Consider the following 13,565-nt stretch of genomic DNA (forward strand, 5'->3'; position numbering starts at 1 on the left):
TATATATATATCTATATATATATATATATATATATACACACACACATACACATATATCTATATATACATATCTATATATATCTATATCACACAAGAAGTTTATTGATGTGCTTTGCTAAAACAAGAATAAAACGTCACTGATACAATATAAAATAAATACACTGCTCAAAAAATTAAGGGAACACTTAATCATCACAGTCTAACACCAAGTCAATTAAGTTTTAGGGATATCAGTCTTTCCAGTTAGGAAGCAAAAGCAATTGTGAATCAATTCACCTGCTTTGGTGCAAATACAAATGAAAACAGGTGCACCGGAGTGTCAACAGCAAGTGTGGCATGCGGCTAGGGGTGGTACCCAGCCGGGAAGCCCAAGAGGACCGGAGGAGCGCTTACACCTCCTCCAGACCACGAGGGGGCGACTGCCCTGGTGGCTTTTGGGACCACGGGTACAGAGTGTGGAAGCTCAACCCTGTAGGTGCCTGTGGTCACCGCCAGGGGGCACCCCAATGCCTGAGGAGCCCTGGCTCTCAGCTCTTCTGCCACACCTACAAGTGCTGGGGGGAAGATGACCAGGGACACCCAGAGTGCTTCCGGGAGCGCAGCCGGCACTTCCGCCACACTGGGGAGTGCCGGCGGAAGATTGTCGGGAGGCACCTGGAGCACATCCGGGTGGTTATAAAAGGGGCCGCCTCCCTCCATTCGATGGCTGGAGTCAGGTGGAAGAAGGACGAAGTCTTGGTGGAGAGGAGTGGAGGCGGACCTGAGACAGAGGCAGTGTTGAGAAGGCCTGGACTTTGGGGGAGTTTTGGGGGTTGTGTGTGTCACTGATTTGTAAATATTAGTTGTAAATAAACGTGTTGTGGTGCTTAACATCATGTCTACCTGTCTGTGTCTGGACTGCTTCCCACACAAAACAACCCACAACAAAAGATAAGGTTGTTGTTAGCCTCAGACAATTGCTCTCTACATATCCTTCTTGACTGATTCTTCTCTAGTTTTTTGTTTTGCTAGTATCCTTGTCACTACTGGTAGCATGAGGAGGTACTTGCAGACCTTTCAGGTTGCACAGGTAGTCCATCTCCTCCAGGATGGAACATCCATACATGCTGTCTCAAGACGATTTGCTGTATCTCCCAGCACAGTCTCAAGAGCAAGGAGGAGATACCAGGAGATGGGCTGTTACATGAGAAGAACTGGACAGGGTAGCAGAAGGGCATCAACCCAGCAGTAGGACCAGTACTTGCTCCTTTGTGCGAAGAAGAACAGGAGTAGCACTGCCAAAGCCCTGCAAAATGACCTCCAGCTGATTACTGGTGTGCATGTTTCTGGCCAAACTGTCAGAAACAGATTTCATGAGGGTAGCATGAGGGCCCGACATCCTCTAGTGGGACCTGTACTCATAGCCCACCCCATCACCTTTTAGCTCGACTGGCATTCATCAGGGAATACCACAATTGGAAGCCCATTCTCTTCACAGATGAGAGCATACTGTATTCACACTGAGCACATGTGACAGAAGCAAAACTGTCTGGAATGTTACACAGCCTGCAACATCATCCAGCAAGACCGGTTTGGTGGTGGGTCAGTGATGGTTTGGGGAGGCATATCCTTGCTAGGAAATGGTACCCTGACTGCTATCAGATACTGGGATGAAATCCTCACAGCCACTGTCAGACATTACAGTGGGGCAGTGAGCCCTGAGCTCCTCCTGTTGCAGGACAGTGCCCATCCTCATGTTGCCAGAGAGTGTAGACAGTTCTTGATGCCATTGACTGGCCCACACATTCCCCAGACCTGAATCCATTTGAGAACCTCTGGGATATTATGTATCAGTGCATCTAACACCTCCATGTAGCGCCACAGATTGCCCAGTAGGTCACTGATTACTTGATTCATGTCTGGGAGAAAATCCCCCAGGACACCATCCGTTATGTCATCATAAGCACACCGAGACATTATTGGAAGTGCAGACAGGCACACAGGGGCCATCGACACTGCTGGGTCACACTATAAGTTGCCATTAAGAAATTCATGCAAGTTAAATCAGCCTGTGATTTAAATTTTTGACTTCAATATATGGTGTGATGTTGAATCCAGCCCTCAATGGGTTTGTGAGTTTGGTATTCATTGACTGTTATATCATTTTGTTCTTAACGAATTACATAGTATTAGTATTACTCAATAAAGATTTTCTATACATATGTCTCTGTGTGTGTGTGTGCGTGTGTGTGTGCGTGTGTGTGTGTGAGAGAGAGTGCACATGTGCATGTAACTTTGTGGTCAATAGATTTAATATATAAAAGTAATATTCACTTTCCTTGACAAATTTAAAGTTGTAAATCTGGACCTGCCTGTGACTTGAAAAAACTCAAGATAACTTTAGAAACAGTTGTAAATAACCTTCAAAACAAAACAGAACAACCCAACTGGCAGCAAGGAAAATGATAAAGTAAATATACCAATAATTGTTATATGACTAAATTATTATAGTAACATGCATGCATAATATATTGGTATTTCTGTTTAAACTCCGAAGCTACTCTTACCTTGATCTGCACGGGCTGGGCAGCGTGCCTTGACAATGCAAGCTGACAGTCTTGCAATGTGTTTGTTATTTCATCTTTATGCTGTATGGCATTTTCCAGCTGTACATGTAATTCAAGAACTTCACCAGATTTCTTATCCAGTTCCTTCTGCACCTCTAACAGCATTTGATCTTTTTGTTTAATATATGCATTAAGCTGAAAAAGCTTTGCTTGCAATTTTTTCACATCCTAAATAAAGCAGAAAAAAATCCAAGATAGGGTATAGAGCAGTCAAAATTATTAGGCATGGTAACATCATAATACTCATGAAAGTATAGCGGTTTAAATATTTTGAGTGTAAACATTTTAAATAAGAGTAGAAATCATACTGTTGAATGTAAAAATTGTAATGAAGAAGGTTGCACCTTCTTATACCCCTTCCCTTCATTGACTGGAGGAAAAACATCCCAATCATATTTTTTTAAAGAAATAAATGTACTCACTACATTTGTCACCTTCTTCTGAAAACTAGTCAAATTACAGGAGATGGACGTTTGAAACGGAGCTCCGTTGCAGCGGCTTTATTTTTTCTCTTATTTCTTATTATCCCGAGGTATCCTGTATTTACTTAACCAAAGGAGTTTCTACTACAGTATATAAACATGAGTAACCAGAAAGGGGCTCAGAAAGAAACAGAAAAGAAACCTAAAACTACACCCAAGTCTAGACAGGCATCAGGCCCAAGTGCAAGGTATGGCCTTTCAGAGACTGACCTGGAACAGGCAGGCGAAAGCACAGACTTCCTAGGACCCTGTTCCACTGCATCATCTCCAGTCGAAAGGGAAAATGGGAGCGAAGGTGCAAGTAATGCAGGTCACGATAGACTGCCAATTTCAGAAGATCACTTGAAACTAGAGATGGCCTTGCAGTCCAGGCATTCTTCTACTCCTCGCGAGCTGGAAGCATCAGCTGTAACGGGGTTGCCACTTCACCCGCGGAGAACAAAAGCCGAAATGATTTGTCTGAACTGAAGAAAATGATCGCAACACTGGCCACAGCCATAAGTAAGCTCAAGAAAGACATTCAAAAAAATATGAAGAAAGAAATAAATGGCTTGCAGAAGACAAACGAGAAGCTGTGGCTGGAGCTGCAAGAGATGCGGCAGGAATATAAAGACTTGGAAAAATGTATATATAATCGTTTTGATGCAGTCTTTAAAGATATGCTGAGGAAAATTGAGGAACACATTCAGGAAAATGCGTCTAAACTGAAAGAACTTGCCGATCAGCTGAAAGGCGTTAAGCAGACATTCACGGCTCGAATTGAAACAGCGGAACATTTGGCATCTAACGCTAATGGAAAAGCAACAGCTGCAAGTTCCGAATGCAACAAACTTGGGAGACAGACTTGCGGCTCTGGAAGATGGATGCAGAGGGAATAATTTTAGAATCGAAGGTCTACCCAAGAATCGTGAAAGTCCAAACCCAGTGAAACTCGTAGCTGAACTATTCTCAAAAATAATTGGAGAGGACTTTAAATCAGATACCGAGATAGCGGCAGCTTATCGCATACGTGGATCAAATACCTCTAAACCTAGGACTTTAATTGTCAGCTTCGAGAGATTACAATTTAAGCTTAATGTAATGGCACTTCTCAGACACAAATAAGAGATATTTGAAAATAACCACATTCGTACTTTCCCTGATTTCTCAACCTCAATAGCTGCTAAAAGTGCAGCTTTTTACTACATTAGACAGCGGTTATGGAAAGCCGATATGAAATACAGCCTCTTGTATCCTGCCAAACTGAAAGTGGATATTCAAGACAAATATCACATCTTCTCCTCCACGGAGGAAGCAGAAAAGGGTTTAAGAAAGCTGATCCTGATGCTTTTTTGAAATACGATAGTGATTTGCATCATATCATGGTATGGCAAGAAGATATTACCTGCTGTCTGATCTGTTTGCAATGATACGGGTACCATAATTATACATCCTTTTTTCATCTCAGCCACTTTTTGTTTAAGTTTTAATTACAATTACACGCGTATGTATGGAAAAAATTAAAGTAGTTTCTTTTTTTTGGTTTTAACTATTCTAAAGGAGACTGTTTAACATCATACCCTTGGTTTATTGTTATTGTTATTATTGCATTAGGGTTTACTATGCTTACCCAGGGCCACTTTTTAACATCATTCCCTGGGTTTACTGTCTTAATATTTCAAGACTGTTGAAAATTATATTTTATGCTTATATTCTAGTATTTAGACTTTATCGGCAATAGATATCTCTACTTTTTAATCCTCAAATGCCGCTGCTGGGGGGCTTGTTTTGTTTTGGATGTGCTCTGTCTCTAGGTATGTCAGAGGACTGGGACTTTATGAAGTGGGGGTTCAGCCTCACATGGGGAGGCAAAATGGGGGGGTGGGGTGGGGGATAAGGTGGGGAGAGAAAGACAGCAAGCTATATCTAATCTATCCTTTTAATCCTTATAATTATAACTTCCAACGTAACAATAGGCTGTATGGCAATAACTCATGGAAAAATTGGAAATTAAGGTTAAAGCTGTCTCACTTCCAGTTAAGACTACAAAATGACATCAGAAATTCAGAATCAATGTCTCCATGATAGGACAGTTAACTTTGTGAGCTGGAATGTTAAAGGCCCAAATCACGAATTAAAGAGAAAGAAAGTATTCTCTCACCTAACAGGTCTAAATTAAATCTATTTTTACAGGAGACCCACTTATTAAGTAAAGATCAATTCCGGCTGCAAAAAGACTGGACTGGCCAAATATTCCATTCCAGCTTTACAAAGAAAACTAGAGGTGTGGCAATTCTTATACATAGAACAGTCTCATTTGTAGCATCAGATGTAGTATCTGATCCTGAAGGGAGATATGTGATTGTCATGGGCAACTTATTTAACTGTAAAGTGATTCTGATAAATGTTTATGCACCCAATGTCGATGATAGGGAATTCATGCAAAATGTATTTGCATTTATTCCCAATGTGAACACTCATAAAATTATAATGGCTGGGGACTTTAATTGTGTTTTAAATCCACTCTTAGATAGATGTCATCCCCCCTGTGACAGCTGACCTAACACTGCAAAGTCAATCACACAGTTTTTAACTGACCACAACTTATCAGACCCCTGGAGGTTTCTAAACCCAAACTCAAGAACATATTCCTTCTACTCACCAGTGCATCATTGCTACTCAAGAATTGATTATTTCTTTATAGATAATTTCTTGCCTGCGATTAAATCTTGCAAGTACAACGCCATTGTTATTTCTGACCATGCCCCTCTGATCTTGGATCTGAAATCATTATGCCCCACATACTCATCTCGCAGATGGCGTCTTAACCCACTTCTATTAGCAGATGAGAACTGTACAGAATTTATATCAAAACAAATCAGTTTCTTCCTAGAGACAAATACAACCTCAGATGTCTCTGCAGGAATACTCTGGGAAACTCTAAAGGCCTTCTTAAGAGGACAGATTATTTCATATCTTTCCCACAGAAATAAATTAGAAACAAAGAAGGTATCAGAGTTAACCAGCGAAATTACTAGAACAGATCAAGAACATGCCAGGTGTCCAAGCGAGGCACTTCATAGGAAAAGAAAGGCTTTGCATTCAGAGCTCAACCTCGTAACAACCAAAGAAACTGAACAACTCATATTTAAATACTCACCAGTACATCATTGCTACTCAAGAATAGATTATTTCTTTATAGATAATAATTTCTTGCCTATGATTACATCTTGCAAGTACAATGTTATTATTATTTCCGACCATGCACCTCTGATCTTGGAGCTAAAATTACTATGCCCCACACACTCACCTCGTAGATGGCGTCTTAACCCGCTTCTATTAGCAGACGAGAACTGTACAGAATTTATATCCAAACAAATCAGTTTCTTTCTAGAGACAAAGACATCCTCAGAGGTCTCTGCAGGAATACTCTGGGAAACTCTAAAGGCCTTCTTAAGAGGACAGATTATTTCATATATTTCCCACATGAATAAATTAGAAACCAAGAAAGTATCAGAACTAAAAAGCGAAATTACTAGAATAGATGAAGAACATGCCAGGCTTCCATGCGAGGCTCTACATAGTAAAAGGCAGGCTCTACATTCAGAATTCAACCTCTTGACAACTAAAGAAACTGAACAACTAATTTATAAATCCAGACATCATTACTATGAACACAGAGAGAAAGCTAATAAGCTTTTAGCTCAACAAATCCACAAGCAAGAAGTTCACAATGCAATCCCAGTAATCATCAACACGAACGGAGACGAAATCATTGACCATAAAAATCCTTATATTCTACTGAGTTCAAAGAAGACAACACACAATCTAATGCATTTCTGGATACATTACAGTTACCACAAATAGATACTTTTAATGCGGTGGAACTGGATAAACCTCTGGCGCTATCAGAATTACTAGATGCTATAAAGTCACTTCAGAGTGGGAAAGCAGCAGGCCCTGATGGCTACCCTGTCAAATTTTATAAGAAATTCTCCACTCAGCTAGTTCGCCTTTTATTAGCAACTTTTACAGAAGCTAGAGACAATCAAATTCTACCTCTAACTTTTCGCCAAGCATTAATCACCGTCTTTCCTAAACAAAACAAGGACTTTTTACAATGTGCATCATACAGACCAATTTCACTTCTGAATAATGATGTTAAGATACTCTTCAAAGTCCTAACTATAAGGATGGAGAAAGTGCTGTCTTCGGTAATATCACAAGATTAAACTGGATTTATTAAAGGCCGACACTTCGCTTCCAATCTCTGACCCCTGTTTAATGTAATATATTCACCTGCAAAGTCAAACACCCCATAGATGATATTATCGTTGGATGCAGAAAAAGCATTTGATATGACTGAATGGAACTACCTTTTCACTACATTAGAGAAATTTGGGTTTGGTCCGAATATTTGTACATGGATCAAACTACTGTATACCAATCCAGAAGCTTCAGTCTGTATTAACAACATTTGCTCAGACTACTTTAAACTAGAACGTGGTACCAGACAAGGATGCCCCTTGTCACCAATGCTATTTGCAATCGCCATTGAACCATTGGCAGTTCACGGTCGAAATGCTTATCACATAAAGGGGATTATCAGAGAAGGACTGGTACAGAAAATTTCTCTATTTGCAGATGATATGGTTTTTTATATATCAGACCCACAAAATACTGTGCCTGCAGTCTTAACAGCACTCACAGAATTTCAAAAGATCTCTGGTCTCAGAATTAATTTGAATAAAAGTGTGCCTTTCCAGTTGTAATATAAAGGTTTTCTCTGTAACAGGAGAAGGGATGAAATAAAGGAGTAAGAGGGGGGGGGGGGGTTGGTCGCTTCAGTGCAAAACCAGCTACAAAGATTGGAATGTTTGGGATGATAGCGAAAGAATGTGCAAAAACTTGCTTCTCATAAAGAGTTTCAGAATGTTATGGGAATACAGTCAAGGCCACGTACTTGTTTTTCACTTCGAGGGGCTTCATTGCAAGCAACGCTTGTTATTGTGTGTCTTCTGATACTAGGCACCATCTCAGTGAGGGCCAAGTAGAAGAAAAACAATACTGCGTCCCGTGGAAGGGTGTGTGCTGAAACTGATCACTTCTGTATACACTGCTTACACGTAAGCCATTTTGGGTAAGGACACTCAATTAGTATATAAGGGAAGTTTCCGCCCTCAGTTTCTTCGGAAGCTCAACCGTGGGGAACGTGCACACCGCCCGGTATTGGACCAGGCTCACGAGTTGATCCTCTGACGAGACTGACACGCGGGCTCCCTCAGTCTACTGGTCTAGGATGATGGCTCTGGGTCTTTTGATATTACTGTAAGTATAGTATAATTCACATATCTGTATTAATAATAATAATTCATTACATTTATATAGCGCTTTTCTCAGTACTCAAAGCGCTATCCACACAGGGAGGAACCGGGAATCGAACCCACAATCTTCCACAGTCTCCTTACTGCAAAGCAGCAGCACTACCACCGCGCCACCTATTACTGTAAGTTAATAGTATAAATCATATATCTTTATATATATTACTGTAAGTCAATAGTACAATTCCTATATCTGCATGTATATTGCTATTATATTGTATGTAACTGATATTATATTTGAACAAGTAAACAATTGAAGTATTGGACCTTTCCTCTCTGATTCTTGCCTGCTTATTTTCTGTTAAAACCTTTGAACCATTTTCCCAAACTAAAACACCAGTGAATTCTCACGCATACAATATTAGATTGGACACCTTCCCTTTTATTATTGCAGATCAGTTTAAATACCTAGGGGTAAATATCACAAGTAAACATAAAGCTCTTTATCAACAAAATTTCGCCATCTGTATGGAAAAAATTAAGCAAGACTTGCATAGATGGTCAACCCTCCATCTCACTCTAGCTGGAAGAATTAACATTGTTATGATGAATATCCTTCCTAAGCTTCTCTTTTTATTTCAAAACATTCCAATATACATCAATAAATTATTCTTTAAGCAATTAGATTCAACCAAAACCTCATATATTTGGAACCTAAAACATCCACGTATCTAAAGAGCGACCCTACAAAGACTTAAGACAGAAGGTGGCATGGCTCTACCTAACTTTCAGTTTTATTACTGGGCAGCAAACATGCAAGCTATAAAAACCTGGACACAAATAGATGAACATACACAGGCTTATATGTTATTGCCAAAATACTAATAATCCAATTGTGCTTCACTCACTCAGAATATGGAACCAATGTAGAAATCATTTTAAAATGTAGAATCTTTTATCTGTGGCACCTCTGCATGAGAACCACCTTTTTCAACCCTCTCAAACATATACCGTTTTTAATATCTGGAAAACATTTGAGATTAAATTGCTTAGAGATATTTATATAGACAACATCTTTGCATCCTATAAACAATTACATTCCAAATTTAATTTTCCAGCAACAAATTTGTTTCACTATCTTCAAATTAGAAACTTTGTCAAAAAGAACCTGCCCGATTTTCCCCATCTTCTACCTTCCTCTATGCTGGAAAAAATATTGCTCAGTCTCGAGGACTCAGAATTTATGCAATATATAAAAATATTTTACACTCCCTTCCTTTCAAAGATCCAAGAGGACAATGGGAAAAGGATCTCTCACTCAACAAATCAGAAAAGGAGTGGAAGGTAGCAATGCAGAGAATCATTCATGTTTATAAAAACAAAAACTTTGGTTCTTCATCAACATGGTAATGTAAGAATGTGAGAAGGAAAATGCTCCCCTAGGAGCTTAGAAGCATAGGCCAATTACTACTAAAATTACCAGCCTTGGTTCTTATGCAATACATCAAAACTTGAGTATGTCAATCATCCTCCTGCTGGTTAAGTCTATCTCTAATAAACTAACAATGTTTTAAATACTGTGTGTGCTGTTAATGAATATTGCATAGTTTGCACTTTTAAAATTGCTGTGTATTTTAATTTTCACATTTAAACTTGTAATGTGAATACAAAGACAGAGAAGGATGGCCTTGACTGATTCACACTATCACAAGCTTAACATTTTTATTTATTCCTAGAATGCATGACAGTGCTTGGCAGTGGCTGGCATTCCTGCCTAACTTGGGTCAGTTGTCTCTCCATGTTATCCTTGGGTCTAGATGGGTTTTCCCTTGGCAGTCCATCTTCCTGTAAGATCACAAATATATGCACATAAAGCAAATTGTGATCTGTAATTTTGTTCTTTAGTTAGAATGCAGTCATCTCAGTCTGGTTTGATTCCTGCATCGTGCCCAGTTCTGCCTGAATCAATCTCTGACCCTCTATAATCTTGAAAGAATAGGCTCAGAAAAATTCAAGTGTGAATAAAAACATTTCTTATTGATAGTAATGTAATACAGTACAGCAGCAGTCTCCAACCTTTTTTGCTCCATGGACCGGTTTCATGTAAGACAATTTTCTTCAGACCAGCCATCACGTGTGCATAACAAAGTGTATATAATAAATATAACTCACCATAATGCAGAATCAGAGGGAGCCCTGAGCTTGTTTCCTTGCAATGAGACAGTCCTTTCTAGGGCTGACAGGAGACAATGACACCAGAAATGTGTTCCTTAATTTCATTTTGACTGCTGTCAATGCAGAAAACCCCACTTGACAAAGATAGGCTGCTGGAAATGGAAGCAGGGTTTTCAGTGCATTTGTGGCGATTTGAAGTTGTTTCAAACATAATTTTAAGGCCACTGTCATTTGTAATCTGAAGCAGTTGATCTTCTTCTATCACTGACAAGGTCGATTCATCTGGCATATTCACAAATGGGTTGCAGATCCATTCCTTCCCAGTTTGTGAGTCTTTTGTGGTTGGAAAGTAACACTCAAATTCTTTTAAAAGCAAAGACAGGTAATCATGCACCAGCTGGAAGAATGAAGCCCCAGGCTCAGTCTCTTCCAAAATCCCTGTTAATGTTTGAAACACGTCAAATATCTATATGTTCATTCACTGTCCCCACAGTTCCAGTTTGGTTTTGAATGCAGCCACTTTATCTGCCAACTTCAAGTCAGTTGTCATTCTCCCCTGAAGTGACAGATTGAGTTCACTGAGCAGGTTGAATACATCACACAAGTAAATGAGTTTTGCAGTCCATTCCATGTTACTGAAATGTGCTGCTGGTGGTTACTGTTTTTCTAAAATAAATCTCTGTAGCAGCTCTTGGAACTCAAATACTCTGACTAGCGATCTACCTAAGAAAGCCATCTAACTTCTATAAGAGAAGATGTTTGTGCTCTGCTTCCATCTTTTCATAAAGCTGCTCGAATAGACACAAGTTAAGGGCATGTACTTTTATGTGGTTAATAACTTTAATTACATTATTTAAAACACTGTAAAATTTAGGTGGCATTTTATTGCTAGCCCGCATTTCTCTGTGAATGGCACAGTACAGTAGACCCCCGCAAAGTCGCGTTTCATAGTTCATGGCCTCAGTCATTCACAGATTTTTCCTTAGAACCTATCTAATAATTGTTAGTGGAAACCGCAAATATCCTCCGCAATTTTTATGGCTTTTTTCATGGCAATACCGTACTGTAGAGAGAACAGGAAGCAACTGTAGAGGAAATGCAACTTGGGATGGTGAAAGTAGCCAATAGAATTTGAAACTGCGACTCCCTGCAGTGGCTCCGATTGGTCTTCTACTGAGGGTGCTGGGGCTATTGGGGTCAAAGGATGTCAGCGTGGCTTTTAAAAAAGGGGGCCGATGACCAAAAGCAAAAAAAAAAGTTTTTGTAATTTGTGTTTCAAGTTCCTGTCTCTCTGCGTGCCTTCTGTTGGGTTACCTGTAATTATTCGTTTTGTCCTGGATCGTTTCATGCTTGGCGTCTGAATTGTCTGCTGTCTGCCTGTGTACATGAGGACTGTAAGTGGATTCATGGCCATCCTGCAAAGAAAGAAGCGCTCCTGAACCCGTCTTCATCATTTCAGGAACTAGCGATAGGACTATCTTTACATTCCCATTCAACATGCGGATCTCTGGACTATCTATTTTCATCATTACATTTCATCCGTTGCCGTTTTTCATGAACGTATTTCATGATTTACTGTGTGTGTTTTGTTGGTGTTTTGTTGTATTTAATGTGTAATCACTGTAAGGGGAACAGGGGTGGTATTGTTCTTTTCATTTATTTCATTTGTTTTCATTACATTCTTTATTTGCTGTTTGATTACTGGATTGCTTTGTTTTTGTCTCTGTTTGTGAGTGCGTGCGGGTCGGGTCAAGGCTGGGTGTGTCCCTGGAATCTCCACCATAAAACTAAATAAATCACCATCTTCTCGGCAGTGTGAATCTTAGTGGCACCAGACCGCTACAGCGATATTCATTTCTCCTTGCTGCTGATTGACTGTGATGCATCTCCAGCTGAGTGTTCTTGTGTTTTCTGTTTTGTTCCACTTAACCCTTAAATCACCACAACCAGATATAGTCGTTTCCTAGTGCCATTTGCGAGCACGTAAGAGCTGATCAGTCAGTGCCATACATTCATTGAGCAGTCAGCTCATGACCACTACCAGCCCCTTGTGAGCAGGGGGGCTGAACGCATCCCTAGAAGACACGGACACTCCTCAAAAAAACCCTCTTAAAAACGTTGATAAGACTACTTTCACATTGCTCCCTTACTTTCTGGGCTTACTTGTGGCTGCTCTGTTGCATGATATGCTTCTCACGCGACCCTACGCATACTTAAAAGCCTGAACAGAACCTGTCCTTTTTAGCTGATTACTTTGTTTCTCTCTCCTCCCCCAGACATCCTCTGCTCTTGTTGGGGGTCCCGCTCCCGTTGTGTGCTTGCGTGCTGCCAGTTCAAGCGCAGTTGGCTCGGTGATTTACTTAATTTCATCCATGGTGTCAGTTGCATCTTGGATATATTGTTCCAGTAGTTTTTAAACAGTTTTTATAGTTCATTAGCAGTGTGTAAAATGATCAGTGTTGCAGTAATTGTGATGTTCTTTGCATTTCACTTTTTCTTTGTGAATTGTGACGTTTACTTAAAGTGCAGCAAAAAAGTATTTGGCGTCCAGGGATGCATTAACCCCCAAGTATGTGGCAGTTTAAGGGTTAATGCCCCAAGATACCGCCGAAACGCCCTGTACCTTCTAAGGCTTCTGGCAATGAAAACGCACTTGCATGAATTACAGTACATATAGCTGTAACATCGGTATTTTACATTCTAGCACTGTGGGAGAAATAGCAGTACAGTAATCCCTCACCTATCGCGGGGGTTACGTTCCAGAGCCCCCCCGCGATAGGTGAAAATCCGCGAAGTAGCGACCTATATTTATTTTATTATTTATACATATTTTAAGGCTTTATAAACCCTTCCCGCACTCTTATAAACCTTTCTCACTCTCTTGTTAACCTTTCCCACACTCTTCTAAACACTTCCTATGCTCTTAAACACTTTCTACATTCTTAAACACCGCAGACCAACACTGCACACTGCACGCAGCGATCAGACGTCAATTTGTCTGC

At 40.1% G+C, this 13,565-nt stretch overlaps 1 protein-coding gene across 7 annotated transcripts in view; it reads right to left on the minus strand.

The window, feature by feature from the left end:
- The window catches only part of kifc3 (kinesin family member C3), a 124,159-nt gene that overhangs the window by 46,382 nt on the left and 64,212 nt on the right, over positions 1-13,565 (minus strand). For all 7 annotated transcript variants that reach the window (XR_007935741.1, XM_051931503.1, XM_051931505.1 and 4 more), the window contains one exon: positions 2,547-2,774. Coding sequence is in view for 6 of the 7 variants with exons in the window: in XM_051931503.1 (XP_051787463.1) it covers positions 2,547-2,774 (228 nt within the window). In the remaining variant the exon portion in view is untranslated. The remainder of the gene's footprint in view (positions 1-2,546; positions 2,775-13,565) is intronic.

The sequence above is a fragment of the Erpetoichthys calabaricus genome, chromosome 9 (assembly GCF_900747795.2).
Source record: "Erpetoichthys calabaricus chromosome 9, fErpCal1.3, whole genome shotgun sequence".
Classification (NCBI taxonomy): domain Eukaryota; kingdom Metazoa; phylum Chordata; class Cladistia; order Polypteriformes; family Polypteridae; genus Erpetoichthys; species Erpetoichthys calabaricus.